Raw genomic sequence first — 17,521 nt, forward strand, 5'->3', positions numbered from 1 at the left:
AAGCAGGGGCCATACAACTGGAGTCATCCAGTTTTGTGTTCACCTTCAGAACAAGGATGAAAAAGCATGGGGGAAGAGATGAAACGCTACATTCAGACACATTCATGAGTTTGATTACAAAGTTGGATCTTTAATATGTTTAAGAACTGTCCTTGAGAGAATCTGAGCCATTGGTTTTCTGTCATTAGAACCCTCAATCAATGATAAGAAGGATCAGGGATGTCATGAAAGTCTTATAACTGTGCATTTGCTGGGTGTCATATTTTAAATTGAGTTATGCATCATTTGATATACCCAGTAGCATTTAAGTAATGTTTTATGTTCAAACTGCATTTGAAAGTCCTCTTTCCTTTGTTAGAACAATGGTATCGGGTGATAATGAATGCTCATTTTGGGTCTGGCACTCTGCTAACTGCTGTAACAGGGCTGTTTTCTCTGGTGACAATAATGAAAACAACAACAGAAAGAAAGATAATTTCTCATACTTTTCACTTTCAGAGTCCTAATAAGTAATAATGAGAAAAGCTTGTTCATTTCCTATTGTATTGAACAATTTTCCAAAAAAATAAAAAATAAAAAAGGAAAAGCAAAGACTTAACAATGGACCTGAGGAGAACCTAAGATGGTGGCTAGGAGAGACAGGGCTAAAAAACACCTCCATGAAAAATACTAGATAAAAGCCAGAAAGTGACCCAAAACACCACTTCCAGCGACGCACCAGCCGGACAAGTTCTGCTAATTCCACGGGGACCGTGCACTTGGTGAAACTGGGAGTCTGCATTCTGAAACAAGTGAGTAAGCCTGCTGAATGTCCGGCAGCCAGGCTGCAGTGTGGAGAAACTGTGGGTTGGTGTTTGGATGTGGACTAGTTCTTTTTTAAAGAAACCCAAAAGTGGCTGCAGATATGGCGTGAGAACTGCACAGTGAAGTGCGGCGGGAATGGGCTGTGCAAATGCCTCATTATCTGGCGTGGAAGATAGCCTTTCGTGCAGCCACTGCTAATTGTCTCGGAGCGAAGAGGGTAGAGGGGAACCAAAAGGAGAAAAAAACTACACCCTTTGCAGTCATCTTCCTGGCGGGCTGGGAAGACTCCTGCTGAGTGCCGGAGCCACGGACCAGAGCCACGGACCACAGCCACGCCAAGGGACCCAGTGTGACACGAAGTGTTTCCAGCAACACCACCCACATGCCACAATATCAGGTGTGGACAGTGGCCTTTCGTGCGCCGACATCTGGTTGTCCCAGAGCTGGGATGGCAGAGCTGAGCGAAAAGGGGGGGAATCAACATGCCTCATTCAGCCATCTTTACAGCAGGCTTAGAATGCCCCTGCATGGCCTGTCGGCCCAGGGCTTCCCTTGAGGGACTGTGTGCACTTGTGATGTAGCACAGCCTTCCCCCAGCAGAGGCCCTGGAAGGGCACGGCTGGGAAGAGGGACCCACTTGGAAATCCCAGGGACCCTATGCCAACACCAAGGACTTGTGGGTCAGCGGCAGAGACAATCTGTGGCGAGACTGAAATGAAGGTTTAGACTCTTGCAACATCCTTAAATCTCCAGGAACACCTGGGAGGTTTGATAATTAAAGCTGCTCTCCCTCCCTAACCGCTCAGACACAAACCCCACATTTGGGTGTGGACAGCACCAACAACACAGCCAAACTTGGTGCACCAACTGGACCCCACAAGAACCAGACCCTCACACACCACAAAGACAAAGTTGAGGAGAACTGACTTGAGGGGAACAGGTGACTCGTGGATGCCATCTGCTGGTTAGTTAAAGTGTATGCCACCAAGGTGTAGAGACTGGGATTTGAAAATTCTTCATATTCTAAAAGAACACTATCAAGTAAAGCAAATGCCAAGAGCCCAAAAACAACAGAAAATTTTAAAGCATATGAAAAAACCAGATGATATGGATAACCCAAACCCAAGCACCCAAATCAAAAGATCAGAGGAGACACAGTACTTGGAGTAATTAATCAAAGAACTAAAGACAAACAATGAGAGCATGGCACAGCATATAAAGGACATGAAGAAGTCCCTAGAAGAGCATAAAGAAGAAATTGCAAGAGTAAATAAAAAAAATAGAAGATCTTAAGGAAATTAAAGAAACTGTTGACCAAATTAAAAAGATTCTGGATACTCATAGTACAAGATTAGAGGAAGCTGAACAATAACTCAGTGCCCTTGAGAACCACAGAACAGAAAATGAAAGAACAAAAGAAAGAATGGGGAAAAAAATTAAAAAAATAGAAATGGATCTCAGGGATATGATAGATAAAATAAAAATCCAAATATAAGACTCATTGGTGTCCCAGAAGGGGAAGAGAAGGGTAAAGGTCTAGAATGAGTATTCAAAGAAATTGTTGGTGAAAACTTCCCAAACCTTCTATACAACATAAATACACAAAGCATAAATGCCCAGTGAACTCCAAATGGAATAAATCCACATAAACCCACTCCAAGACATATTCTGATCAGACTGTCAAATACTAAAGAGAAGGAGCAAGTTCTGAAAGCAGCAAGAGAAAAGCAATTCACCAAATACAAAGGAAACAACATAAGACTAAATAGTGACTACTCAGCGGCCACCATGGAGGCGAGAAGGCAGTGGCATGACATATTTAAAATTCTGAGAGAGAAAAATTTCCAACCAAGAAGACTTTATCCAGCAAAGCTCTCCTTCAAATTTGAGGAAGAGTTTAAATTTTTCACAGAGAAACAAATGCTGAGAGATTTTGCTAATAAAAGACCTGCCCTACTTCGGATATTAAAGAGAGCCTTACCAACAGAGAAACAAAGAAAAGAGAAAGAGAGACAGAGAAATTTAACAGACATGTATATAACATTACATCCCAAATCACCAGGATACACATTCTTCTCTAGTGATCATGGAACTTTCTCCAGAATAGACCATAGGCCGAGACATAAAACAAGCCTCAATAAATTTAAAAATTGAAATTATTCAAAGCACATTCTCTGACCACAGTGAAATACAAATAGAAGTCAATAATCATCAGAGACTCAGAAAATTCACAAACACCTGGAGGTTAAAAATGAGGGGGAGATGAAAACATTTTCGGATAATCAAAAGCTGAGGGACTTCATCACCGGTAGATCAGTCCTATAAGAAATGCTAAAGGGAACTGAGCAGGCTGAAAGGAAGGGACACTAAACAATTGACTGAAACCACATGAAGAAATAAAGATTTCCAGTAAAGATCACATGGTAAATATAAATACCAATACTACTGTATTTTTGATTTGTAACTCCACTATTTACTTCCTACAGGATCTAAAATACATAAACTGTAATGATAAATCAGTGGTTTTGGACTCAATGTAGAGTATGTAATTTTTGACAAGAACTACATAAAGGTGGGGGAATGGAGGAGTATAGGAACATAGTTTATGTGTCCTATTGAAGTTAAGTTGGTATCAAAGAAAACAAGATTGTTATACACTTAAGATGTTAAATTTAAGCCACATGGTAAACACAGAGAAAGTAGCAGAGATATGATCACAGAGATGAAAAGTAGAGTATGGGTTATGAGAAGTGGGGGAAGGGGCAATAGGGAGTTAATAAGAAATGAGTGTAGGATTTCTGTTTGGGGTGAAGGGAAATTTCTAGTAATGGATGGTGGGAAGATGATGGCATTGCAACATTGTGAATGTGATTAATCCCACTAAATGGAATGCTTGGGAAGGGTTGGAATGGGAAGATTTATGCTGTATATATGTTTCCACAATTGATAAAAAAGACAGTCTAAATAGATAATGACAAGTAAATGCCACAGATGATCCTGGATAAGATCTAAGAATAGAGGAGAAAAGGCTCAAAAGGACACAATGGGGACATAAGAAAAAAATGCAATATAGAATGTAAGCTTTATATCAATGTTAAATTTCTTGAACTTCTTAACTACACTTAATGTGATTACATAAATGAATATTTTTGTTCATAGGAAATGTATATGTGAATTATATTATTTGTTCAAGGATGTGTGCTACTTGCTCTCATATGTTCAGAAGACAGAGCAATAGATGATGGATGATAGACAGGGAGGCAGGGAGGGAGGGAAAGAAAGAAATGGTAAAGTGACAAAATATTAAAGTCAGTAGATCGGGGTATCGGTGGAGGGGGGTTGGGGTATGCTGGAGCTCTGTGTATTGGGTTTGTATTATTTTTGCAACTGGTACTGTAAGTTTGAATTTATTTCAAAATAAAAATTAAAAAAAATGGACCTGTGTTTTATTTTTGATCAGAATAAAGGGATTATAAAAACAACATCTTACCCTTCCAGAATGTTGCACTCCTTCACACATTCCTTGCCACGGCTGACATTCCAGCAGGAGACACAGTCTTTGGGCTCTGGACCCCAGCAGCCCTCTGATGAGCACAAGGGATTACAAACATGGTTTATGGCCTCTGAGAAAGCAGAAAGGGTAACAAGGGGTCAGGTCAGGGACAGTGATCAGAGTGACCATTAGGACAACACCGTTAAGGATGTTTGAGGGATGCTATTCTCTGCAGTCTCGAGTTGTGCAGACAAGAAGCAATGCCAGGAAGCTGACTGCAAGCTCCATGTTTCCTTATTGGGTTCCCAGACCTGCCTAGTGTGGGTCGTGGGAATTATGATGGACCAACACCCTGCTCTTTAATTTCTTGAAAAATGCCAGTAACAACTGGGAAGGCTTGCTGATCGCTTGCCATGTGCTTGGCATCATACTAAGTGCTTTGCATAAAGAATTTCATTTAATTCTCTCAACACCATCATCTCCATTTTATGGACGAGGAAGCCCAAGCCTGAAGAAACTGAATAAATTGACCGAAGTCTCAGAGCTAGGGAGGGCCAATGACAGAATCTGAATTTAGGGCTTTATCTGCCAGAGGCCAGGTCCCATCATCAGGTTATCATATACCCCCAACCTGAGCTTAGAAATCCAGTTTAGGGCTCTAGAATCAGAACAGGAAATGTCAGTCCTATTGTATGTATGTGTGTGTGTATGTGGATAAAGTCACTGGAGGCTGAAATGAGCAGAGAGAAACCTAGAGATAAAAATGCAGTATAATTAATAATAAATTTAGTTCTGTAAATGACAAATACTTAGTAGCTTAAACCTCAAGGCAAACTCATCCTATGAAATGAGAATGATCTGGAGTCAATTCTGATGAACTTTCTGTGATAACATCACAATTAGGAATATACTGATTTATTTAATTTATTTCTTAAGGAATAAAAATAATAATAATTTAAATGTTTGGGGATGGCCCTGCAATATTTTAAATCAAAATAAATGGCCCGATGGAATAATCTGAACAATGAAAACAGAAGGTGATAACTTACTGCACTCATTTACCGCTTTGTTGTTTACAATTTTCGTTTTCTGACTTGACGTCCCAAATAATTTTTTCCAGTTTATTGTATTTGCATAGCACAGTTTCTGATTTCCTGAAATTATCACGTCTCCATCACTTATCTCCCTGAGGGAGCGTAATCCAAGGGATGTTATGTGCAGGCCCACCACCGCAAGAGAAAACTGACCACTGCATTGGAGAGACGAAAAATAACATTGTGAAAAGTGAAGGAAACATTATATCACTAAGAACTCTATTTGGATTTTCTGGACAGTCTCAGATTTATTGCAAACTGCCTTCCACTGGGTAAATACTACATTGTGGAAGGTGTATATCACAACTTGTGAAAATTACAAATTTTTTTAAAGCACTTCCAGGGCAAAGCCAGTCCTTGTTCATCTTATTATCTTTAATCTAGTGCTTGGCAGAATTGGGGACTAAACAAATGTCTTGAAAGTCATGATTTTATTTACTGAAATTCTATTTTGCCTGAGAATTTTTTTTAACTCTCCAACATCCAAATATACTTCAAAGGTTGTAGTTTCATCCACCCATCCATCAATCCATACTTCCATCCATCTATCCATATACTTATTGAACAAACATTTGAGATATTGTGTGCCAAATGCTGGGTAGGTTGAGAATCCATTTCTTACTCCCAAGGAACTCTCTGTCTAGTAAGGACACACCACATAAGCAGATCATCTGAACCTAGCATGGTGAGTGTGGTGACAGGGAAATACGGAGGGCATTTGGAAGCACAAAGCAGGGGCCTGGCTAGGAAGGGGTGGCTTCCTCGAAGAGGTGATGCCAAGGATTGTGAGACCTGGAGAGCATGAACTGGGCCAATCTCTTCACCACCCAGTTAAGACTCGACAAGGTGATCTACATGTGTTTGTCAAATGATTGAATGAGAAGTCTGCATACAGTGATCCAGAAGAAAGTTAAACCCCAGGAAGGCAAGGAACCACGTGATGTGTGCTGAGAACCACAAGCTACCACTGGGCCATCAGAGGGGAGGCAGGAGGGTTCAGAGAAGGGCCTAGAGAAAGCATAAGACACTAGAGCACAGGCCTTGCACACTTCCCAGAGTAATCTGACTTGTTGTTTGGAAATGATGAGAAACCACAGGAAAGAGACTTGCATTCTTAGGGAGCTTGCTGGATACTGGCAGGGGGAGTGGGGCGAGTGGAGACAGGACTGAATGAAATGGCTAATAATTAAAGATTTAAGGTATCATTTGGACACTGTCTCTCCATGTTTCTCTCTTCCTCCTACTCTTTCTCCACAGACCAGAGAGACGCAAGGGGCTGGTGTAGGAGACACACATCTACTACTGCTAGTAATTCTGGCTGTTAGTAATTTTCTGCCAGCAGTTGCCTGGGAAAGCCAAGACACTGTGGGTGAAGTGGGGGATGAAGTTGAAGTCTCGCTGGTAAGATGGGCCTGGAGTTTGGGTGAGCCACCCCCAGGAATCGGGGTCATTCTGCCTCAGGAAGCTGAGAGAGATGGTCTTTTAAGAGGTGACCACCTTGGCACAAACTTACTTTTTCTCTCCCTCATCTTTCAGGAGAACGCACAATGAACACATTTTTCTTTTTTATGAGTCCCTCATGCTATCCCATTCTCACTGACACACTTCAACTGGGAGTAAAAAGATACCAAGACCATTCTTGCTTTCTTCCACTTCTAACTGGTGGTTACATTTTACACCTTGACTAATAAATAAGGCATAACATGACACTAAAATTTAGCTTTGCACAGTGCCCACCTTGAGGTGCCCCTTCTCTGCAAAGCTCAGTCCCAGCCAGCACCTGCTCCGACCCACACGTGTCGGAAGATGGATGGGGCTGCTGGACCTCTTGGGCCTCCCTCTCCCGCCTGGAGGACTGACACCACTCTGCCCCTTGCTCTTTCCACTTGCCCCTTTTTGCTCCCTAGGCCAGTTCCTCCCCATCCCGACTCTTCTTTTCCCTGACCTGACAGCATTACTGAGCTTGTGGCCTGGCTAGTGCACACATCCCACTACAGCAGACATTCCGGAAAGTCTTCAGGCCTCAAATGGATACAGTGAAAACGGTGGGACATCCACAGCGAGTGGACTTAAAGTGCAAGATACTGTCCAGTAGGAGGCTGCTGAATCTGACACCTCGTAAAGCTGATAACAAATGTGGACCCTCTTTTGAGGGAGAAGCAATTTCTGAGTATCCCACGGTGGAGGGTGGGGGTTGGTCTTTCACACCCACTCCTAGGGGACAAGTCTCCACAGGAAGGAAGGGCTGTGTCTTTCCCCTCCATACCATCCCATCGACCTTACACAGACCCTAAGTGCCCCAACTGTGTTGCCAGGGATGGAGGGGGCTGGGATGTGGGGGGACTAAAGCGGGAGGGGACTTCTGGTTAATGAGGAGAGAAAAAAACATACAGTACAGGTGGATGAGGAGAAAGCTGGAGAGATTAAAATTTTTTTTTTAAACCACTAAAAATAAGAAATTAACTTGTAAAACTAGGCTAGAGAGATTTAAGCACTTTAGTACGAATGGCTAAAGGTGCAGGAAGTGGAATGTGTTCCCTGTGGGAATGCTGACATCACCCATGGAAGGTTCTGGAGCTGCTGGGATGTGTAGTAACAGCAAGGTGAAAAAAAAGTGCTTGGAATTAACTGTCTAGTCAAGTTCAAGTTCCTGGTAGAGAAGCACCAAAGCATTGATTTCTTTTTCTCAGAAACAGTGACCGTGTTTTGGCCACAGAGGACGTCGTTTTGGGTGAAAACCCATCCCTCCTCTTCTGTCCCTGGTTCTGCCTCTGTGGTTCTGATATGGCACCCTGGGGTGCTGGCCAGCAAAGGTGTTTTGGGAGCACCTTGTTAACCAGAGGCATCTGGGAGCAAGTCACACAAATTAGACATACCTGTCCCAAGACTTCTCCTTCCCCAATGTCTCTGACAGCAAGCATGGAGTGCTGACAAGCAGCTGGGTATCCCCTAGAGCAGACCTGTCCCACCACAAGGCAGGCAGGTGTTATTTTCTTCCCTTTCCTTCTTTTTCAAGGCAAAGTATATTTCAAATATGTTTTCCAATTCTCCCGATGGAGATGAGTGGCCATGTGACATGTTTTAAGCCTACAAGGGTAGGTGGATGTGTCTGGATGGTAAAGAAGAGGGAGGCTCAGCTGCCTGCCCCATTGCTCTTTGTCCATTCTCCCTCCACCTGCCTAGAATATGGGTGTGATGGTGAGCACTCCAGCAGCCTTCTTGGGAGTATGAGGTTGAGGGCCATGCCCTAAAAATGTTAGAGCAGTTGGTTAGGAGTCTGGAGACATCATGAAGCCATTACATCCACCCTCGACTGTGTCATTAAATGAGAAGAGAAAATGACCTGTGTCTTGTTTAAATCCTTAAAACCAAGCCTAATGGTATAATGTTTCCTACCAGTCATTCAACAAAAACAGTATAAATCTCTCATCTCTACTTGAACCTTAGGCAGAGGAAGTGTTCCTGAGAATTCAGAGCAAAGGGCAGTTTTCTGGGGAGCTATGTTAGTTGCATGTTTAGTATCAGAGGTGTATAGCCAAGACAGTATTTGGGTAGCAATATATATTTTATACATAGAGTATTCTGATTTTCTTTAACATTACACAATATTGTACACTACTTTTAGGGGTCAATTATGGGAAACAGTTCTAGTAAACAGAATATTTCCAAGGCTGGTTGGGCGAAGAGATTCCCCAACACCCCCTCCTCCCAGAAAGTTCATCATTATTCTTATCATATTAAAGATGCTTGTGTTGATATATATTTCAGTATTGGAGTGGAAAAGTGAGTATCCTGAAAAAAATTTTTAGTGTTCAAAAATTTCTGAGATGAGATATCTAGAATAAGCAAATTCATAGAGACAGAAAGATTCTAGGTTATCAGAGGCTGGGTGGGGAAGGGAAATGGGGAGTTATTACTTAAAGGACATAGAATTTCTGTTCAGAGTGGTGAAAAAGTTTTGGGAATGGATGGTGGTGATGGTTGTGTCATATTGTAAATGTAATTAATGCCTCTGAACTGTACACTTAAAATGGCAAAATTTATGTGCTATATATGTTACCAGATACATTAAAAAACAAAACTTTTCAGGTCTCCTTGATATGATAGGATGTGATAAGGACATATCATCTCTGTGCTATACTTGCGAAAGATGCATAACTCATTCCAATCACGACAAAATGTCAGACAAACACCAAGTAAGAGATATTCTACAATATACCTGGACTGGTATATTTCACAAGTGCCAAGGCCATGAAAGATAATAAAAGACAGAGGAGCTGTCATAGATTGGAGAGGACTGAGGAGACATAACAGCTAAATGCAATGTGGGATCCTGGACTAGACACTGACAGAATAAAGACATTAGTGGAGAAACTGGCAAAATCTAAATACAGTAGTTTAGTTAATAGCATTGTACCAATGATAGTTTCTTCATTCTGATGATTGTACCTTGGTTACGTAAAAAGTTAAATTAAAGGAAGTTAAGTGAAGGATATGTACTATCTTTGTGACCTTTCTATAGGGTAAGCCTACATTTATTTTAAAATGAAAAGATTTGTAAAAGTCTGCCACACTTACTGTTGCTTTGTTCGGCCGCGTATGATTTCTAGGTTCTCAAAAGCGTGGAGGTCAGTCCTGTTTTCAGGCCAAGCTTGAATTAGCAAAAACCCTAAAAGGCAGAAAGGAGGCTCAGACACACACCACCTACAAATCCTGGGATTCTCATTAGACAAAAATATGAGCAGGAAATGTGAAAACTTGGGATTCGATTCTTTCTATCATCTTGATTGAGAAAATACACAAAATCTGCAGGTCCAACCCAAGGCAAAATTTTACAACAGGCATCCTGCCTTTTGCATGGAATTGTGCATCCCTCGCTAGACATCTCCCACCACCCAATTCCCACCCAACGGCTGTCCCCATGCTGCGGACCCATGCTGGGCACCACACCCAAAGACTCCAAAGGGGCTCCCACTCCCAATCATAGCTGCCCTTTATTGAGCTGTTATCACATATAAGGAGTTTTACATAATTTCATTATTTAATTTCAATCTTCACAACCACCTCGTTATGTAGGTTTGATGAGATAAAGAGAAAATGGAGTCAGCTGTAATCTTGACCCCACATCTGTTAGTGGCTGCATAGCAATTTGAAGTCTGGTCTACAAGACTTCAGTGCCCACGCCCTTCTTCACCTCCTTCCCAACCTTTCCTCTCCCTGTACCCGCTAAAGCTACCGGACCTTCCAGATGGCTGGTCTGAGCTTGGGAGGTCAAAGGATTAAACATTTTCCCATGAAATCATGAATGACTTGACCCTTGGCTTAAAGTGTTAGCTCGTCTGATGCGTGGGAAATGACACTTGAAAAATATCAATTCATCATTCATGGTAGTATTTCAGAAGAAATGCTTTTATGCTGAGAGGGAAGGAAACATGTCTATTAATTCAGCAGATAAAACACTGATTTCCCATTAGGGTTCAGCAATTGTACAAACCTGTTATTTCCTTTACAGTTTTTAGAATATCCAGTTCCTTTGGATCTAGAGGTGGAGTACGTGTGAAGGAGTCCCTGAAATAAACAACAGCATACTATTGATTAACAATCTCTATCACTTAAAAAACTGATATACATTTATTTACTGTACAAATAACTGAATCTGTTACTTACCCCCTAAATGCTACTGGCAGGATATGAAGATCCCCACTGATGGAGGTGCAATTTTTGAAGTGTTTAATATTTGTAGCATTTATGGAAAGTGTGTCCTTAAATTCACCAATTCCTATTCCATTACAGACTGTTAAGATAAGAGAGATGTTTATTCCACTCACATTTGTTGAATTAAGAATAACGCGGATTCAACAGGCAGAGGGATGCAGGGAAGGAATCAAGCAGTGGGAACTACCACTGCCCTGTCATCATTCATTCACTCCTTCAACCATTCAGCAAGAATTTCTGGAACTGTGACAGGCTTTACGGTTACAACGGTGAGAGGGGACACCATCACTGCCCTCTGGGAACCAGATTATCCTCCTCAATATCTATCCTTTGAACCACAGTTTAATAGCTCTTAACTATTCTTGGTTCCTCTAGCTTCTTTCCATGACAGCACAATCCACAAACTGCTGTTGGTGATGCTTCTGAGCACAGCTTCCATCAGACTATTCCCCTGATAAACCTTCCAGTGCCCCAACTTGATTTTGCAGCTTTATTTTCTATTTTAATAAAAGTATATGCATAGGAGCTTCTGATTAAAAAAGTAAGAGGTGTTCCTTTAAGAAAATGTTGAAAACACAGAACATGAACAAAGAGGCAAAAAAAAAAAAAAAAAAAAAAAAAAAAGACCAGCAGTTCCACTACCCATGTTAACATTTTGGTAATTTTCCTCCCAGTTATTCTCTACTACTAAATCACACTGGATCTGTAAGTTGACACGTTGTTTTTCTCACTCATTACACTATGGACGTTTGCCATATCATTACAACTATTGCCAAACATGTTTTTTAATGGCTGTCTAATATTACATCATAGGGAACACTGTAATAACTTTTATCAGAGAGTTAAACAGCTTTTCTTCCACTATGTTTATTAAAGCCAAATGCTTTGGTCTGTGTACTATTGCTACATCTGTCTCAAATGTCCCTTTCCACACATATGCACTGAGTTCATTTATTAATTTGTACCCACTCATGAATTTCCAACTCGAAAGCCATCTAGATACAGATACAAAGCCCATGTATATGTAGCTCTCCCTCTTTGGAATTCACACAGCAATCTTTGGTCCTGTCTTCTGGACTTTATCCTACTTGACCTCAAAGTATAATCATGGATAATCTACTTGTATTCTTAAAGCAGGCAGCAATTTTACTCATCATCCTCTTCTCTTTGGGAAGGGGTCCTTTCCTTCCTCCCCTTTGTCTTCCTGGGGATGTGATCAGGCCCCAGTTTTCCATCATCTGCCTGTGCTCTGCTCTCTGTTGGGAACCCACTTGTTGCTTGCAAAGAGACCTCCTGATGCCGACTCCTTGGCTACCAGGACCCGGTCTCACCAGCTGTTTCTGGGTCTCCTGCCCTGCCCCACATCTGGGCTCAGTGCTCGTCTGATCACCGGCTCTAACAAGGCCTGCCACGAGCAGCTCACTCAAACCTTTCAAGATTGCAGCAGTGAATACACTGTGGGCTGTGAAATTCCATAACCACAGCTTGCTTAGGATTCAAAGGATCTGACTGACAAGGAAGAATGGGATGGTTTCAGCAAGACAAGCACTGTGGCAGACAGCTCTCATTTGGGGAATGTTTCTATTTAATCACAGGTCCATGTGTCTGAGGTTGCCAGAAAGTCTAAGCTTCAGGTAATACTCATTCTCACTCTGTTTCTCTCTCTCTGCTTGCTTGTGATGGTGAGTGTGGACTTCTTCTGAATTTAAGATAAACTCCAAAGCTCCCCCTTTATCCAGGGCCACTGCCTTATACCCCTAGGGATTTGAGTTGGCCACTACTACCCAGACATGAACTGGGGACAGGTAGAAAAACAGAGCATGGTAACTGTAGGAGAGCTGAAATGATTTTTAACCCCAAATAAAAAAAAACTTAAACAGAAAAAATTTCCCATATTTTGAATTCACTTGAGGTCCTGTTTTGGCCTGTTAACAGTCTTTGCAATTTATTACATGAAGCACAAGCTACACCTTTTTTAAAATTTGCTTTCTTTTTCATTCATACTTGCATCCATACTTTAAAATAAAGCAGAACCTAAAATGCTGAAAGATTATGGAAAGTCTCCACTTGGGAACAAAATTGAGGATAGTATATGCAAATAACCAATCTCTGATGTCATATTTTCTTTCCCAAACTAGGAGACTTTAAAATGCACCAAGCTTCTCTCTCTTTCTCTGTCTCTCTCTTCAATGGTTTAACTTGTCTCTTGTTAGCTCCTCTATGCTAGATCCTGCCCCAAGTTCTTTTTTTTTTTTATCTTCATTTTATTGAGATATATTCACATATATTCACATACCACGCAGTCATACAAAACAAATCGTACTGCCCCAAGTTCTTATTTTCCTTCTTCCACGTCTCCTTTTCTAGGATGTTTAGTGAGGCCAAGGACTGTTATCTATCAGGACAAGGTCCCAGAATGCCCCATGTGGGTTACAAGATCATAAAGCCATAAACCCTGCTTGCAGGTAATTCATAGGTCTAACCTGGGACTGAGATTTCATTAGCCTCAAGTATTGATTCTACCAATCCTAGCTGTTGGATCTTGGGCAAGTGAGTTACATTCTCTGTGACTTAGTTTCCTCATCTGTAAAATGGGTATCATGATAGCAGAGACATCACAGAAAGGTTGTTAGGATTTGATAACTGGAAACACTATGGTGAGTTTGCCCCATGATATAATTCACAAGAATATGTCCTTCAGAGTTCACAGGAGGGAGGAATTAATTTCAATTGAAGTCATGGAAGGCTTTGTGTGTGGGAAAGGTTGCATTTTAAATGATATTCAAGGCAAGCATTGTTCATAGAGGCATTGTTTGTAAGAGCAAAATAGTGGAAACAATCCAAAAGACCATTAAAAAAAGAGACTAGTTGGAAAAATTATGGCACAGCCACACAGGGGAGTACTATACAGTTGCAAAACAGAATGATTAATGATTTATGATCTCATCTGGAAAGATTTTCATGATCTACTAGGTTAAAAAAAGCAAGGTACAAAAAGCATAGCTAATATGCTGCCCTTTGTGTAAGAAGACATGATGGCAACTTCCACGTGAGACCAAGGGAAGAGACGGTTATCTGACGCAGGATTTATATTTTCTGTAGTATACTAAGCAATTAACTTGTGTAGTCAGCTTGTTCAAGCACCATGACTACATGGAACTTTGAACAGGAAGTGAGATCTTGTAGGTTTGCACAGGTTAGTGTGAAATAGCGACACATCCCACAGTAATTTGGGTGGAGAATGAAAACATATATGCAGGGCTCCCCCCCCCCCCCCGAGGAGCTGGGGGAAAATGTGGAAGTACTGGGCTTCCTCACCTGGATTGTTGCTGATGTTCTCATAAACACTGAGGGCTGGTGGTTTGGTATGCTGAGCCTCTATCATGGGACCTGCCCTTACAAAGCTCATTGATGCAAAGGAGAGGTTAAACCTGTTTATGATTGTGGCTAAGAGTTTCCCCGAGTGCCTCTTTGTTGCTCAGATGTGGCCCTTTCTCTCTAGCTAAACCACCTTGGCGGGTGAACTCACTGCCCTCCCCGTTACGTGGGACCTGATTCCCAGGGGTGTAAATCTCCCTGGTAACGCAGAATATGACTCCCGGGGATGAATCTGGACCTGACATCGTGGGATTGAGAACATCTTCTTGATCAAAAGGGGGATGCAAAATGAAACGGAATAAAATTTCAGTGGCTGAGAGATTTCAAATGGAGTCAAGAGGTCACTCTGGTGGGCATTCTTATGCACTATATAGATATCCCTTTCTAGGTTTTAATGTATTGGAATAGCTAGAAGTAAATACCTGAAACTATCAAACTCCAACCCAGTGGCCTTGACTCTTGAAGACGATTGTATAACTATGTAGATTACAAGGGGTGACAGTGTAACAGTGAAAAACTTGTGGATCACACTCCCTTTACCCAGGGTAAGGATGGATGACTGGAAAAATAGGGAAAAAAACTAAACAAAAAATAGGGTGGGGGGGGGTGGTTTGGGTGTTCTTTTTTCACTTTTGTTTTTTATTCTTATTTTTATTCTTTCTGGTACAGAAAATGTTCAAAATGGATAGAGATGCTGAAGGCACAACTATATGATGGTGCTATGAATAGTTAACTGTACACCATGGATGATGGTAGGACTCAGTAAAACTGAATTAAAAAAAATGTAAAAAAAAAAAAAAAAAAAAAAAGAAGACATGATGGGGTTATGGCAAAAGGGGAGACAGAAACCACTTGAAAGGCTCCCACCAGAGACATTTGAGACAATTTGAGCACCAAAGTGCGTAATGATAGGAAAGGATTCCAATAAATTGAATAAAAAAGGATACCATGTGTGCCAGCTTGGAGGTATTATGTCCCCCAAAAGGCCATGCTCTTTGATGCAATCTTGTGGGGGCAGAGGTATTAGTGTTGATTAGATTGGAATCCTTTGATTGTTTACGTGGAGATGTGACGCAATCAACTGTGAGTGAAACGTTTGAATAGTTTCCATGAAGGTATTATTACCCTGCTCACTCAGGGTGGGTGTTAATTGGATCACTGGAGTCCTATAAAGGAATTCACAGACAGGGACCTCAAAGCAACTGAGAATGACTTTTTGAAGAGGAGCTGCAGCTAAGAGAGGACAAAATGCCCAAGAGCAACATTTTGGAGGACATTTTAAACATAACCTGGGAGCAAGCAGATGCCAGCCACGTGCCTTCCCAGCTAACAGAGGTTTTCCAGATGCCAGTGGCCATTCTCCAGTAAAGGTACTCTATTGTTGATGCCTTACCTTGGACACTTTATGGCTTTAAGATGGTTACTTTGTAACCAAATAGACCCTCTTTATAAAAGCCTATCCATTTCTGGTACTTTGCTTTCTGGCAGCATTAGCAATCCAGAACACTATGCCTTCCCATGTGCTGTGGCTTGGAGCTGTATGTACCCTAGAAAAACATGTTCCTAATCTTAACACATTCCTGTGGATTTGAACCCACAGGAAATAGGACCTTTTGATGAGGATACATCAGTTGAGGCATAGCCCAACTGAGTCAGGATTGGTCTTAATCCTATTACTGGGGGCATTACAGGGAAGGTCACTGAGAGAAAATCCATGGGAAGCAGCCAGAAATGGAAGTCAACGGAACTCGGAGGAGGAAGAAGATCCTACCAAATGCCTTGCCATGTGATGGAAATGCCAAGAACCCCGGAATCCTGATCAGCCAGAAGATACTGACCCTGGGAGGAAGCAAGTCTTTTAGCCTCTGAAACCATGAGCCAATAAATTACTGCTGTTCAGCCAAGCCATTGCAGGGTATTTGTTTTAGCAGTCGAGAAATGGAAACACCCTGGGCACTAAAAAATAATTTTAAAAAGAATGCCAACTGATAAATGTATAAGAAATAGTAGAAGTAGTAAATCACTATTTTTTAACCACTAAGAAATCTGGCAGACACTACTTTAATTGAATTATCAAATTTATTAACATCAGTAATGGCATTAAATGACATCATGTGCCGCCTGATGTGATACAACGAGAAGAAAACAGGTCAACTATGCAGTGATCCTTCCCAAAAGGTTTAACCTGAATCTAATTGTGAGGATATACAATAGACAAAGCCAGATTGAGGGGCATTCTGTAAAGCAAATGGCCTGGACTCTTCAAAAATATCAATGTCATGAATGATTAAAAAAAAAGGGGGGTGGTGCTGGAGGGCAGTTGAGGAACTGTTCTTGATTTAAAAAAACCCATGATTCTTGATTGGATTCTGGTGGGGAAAAGAAAGTAATCATAAATGACTTATTGGAAATTAGAATTATACTGAATATTAGAAAATAGTACTGAATTGATAAATTGTCTTTGGTTATACAGGAGATTTCCCTCAGATTATAGAAGATGCATGCTAACATATTTAAGGGTGAAGATTGCAATATGTGTGATCAACAGTGCATAGTTCAGAAAAAAAACAACACACACACACAAATATGTACACATACACACCCATATATAAACACAATGTGGACCGAGTGAAAGCAAAGTGCAAAATATTAATTATTGGTGAATTTACGTGAAGGGTGTGTAGTGTTCATTGTACCATTCTTGCAACGTTTCTTGGCGTTTAAAATTTTCCCAAAGAAAAGATAAAGTAAAAGTAGATAAAAATTAGCACTGACAATATGTCAAGCTCTTTTTTACTTTAATTTTTATTCTTTTTCTATTTTTGTGTGTTAATGGAAATGTTCAAAAATTGATTGCAGTGATGAATGCACAACTATATAATGATACTGTGAATAACTGATTGTACACTGCAGCTGACTGTATGGTTTGTGAATGTATTTCAGTAAAATTGAATTAAAAATTAGCATAGACAATACGCCAAGCTCAGGGTACAATATAAAGAAAAGAACAAGTATCTGAGATTTACTCAAATTCACT

General features: G+C 41.0%; 1 protein-coding gene across 4 annotated transcripts in view; it reads right to left on the reverse strand.

The window, feature by feature from the left end:
* Nucleotides 1–17,521, reverse strand: part of EGFR (epidermal growth factor receptor) — a 234,815-nt gene that overhangs the window by 58,389 nt on the left and 158,905 nt on the right. For all 4 annotated transcript variants that reach the window (XM_037837162.1, XM_037837161.1, XM_037837163.1 and 1 more), the window contains exons 9-13: nucleotides 11,059–11,185; nucleotides 10,886–10,959; nucleotides 9,970–10,060; nucleotides 5,347–5,546; nucleotides 4,295–4,427 (exon numbers count right to left, since the gene is read on the reverse strand). In XM_037837162.1, coding sequence (XP_037693090.1) covers nucleotides 4,295–4,427; nucleotides 5,347–5,546; nucleotides 9,970–10,060; nucleotides 10,886–10,959; nucleotides 11,059–11,185 — 625 coding nt within the window. The remainder of the gene's footprint in view (nucleotides 1–4,294; nucleotides 4,428–5,346; nucleotides 5,547–9,969; nucleotides 10,061–10,885; nucleotides 10,960–11,058; nucleotides 11,186–17,521) is intronic.

This window comes from Choloepus didactylus, chromosome 5, assembly GCF_015220235.1.
Source record: "Choloepus didactylus isolate mChoDid1 chromosome 5, mChoDid1.pri, whole genome shotgun sequence".
NCBI classification, from domain to species: domain Eukaryota; kingdom Metazoa; phylum Chordata; class Mammalia; order Pilosa; family Megalonychidae; genus Choloepus; species Choloepus didactylus.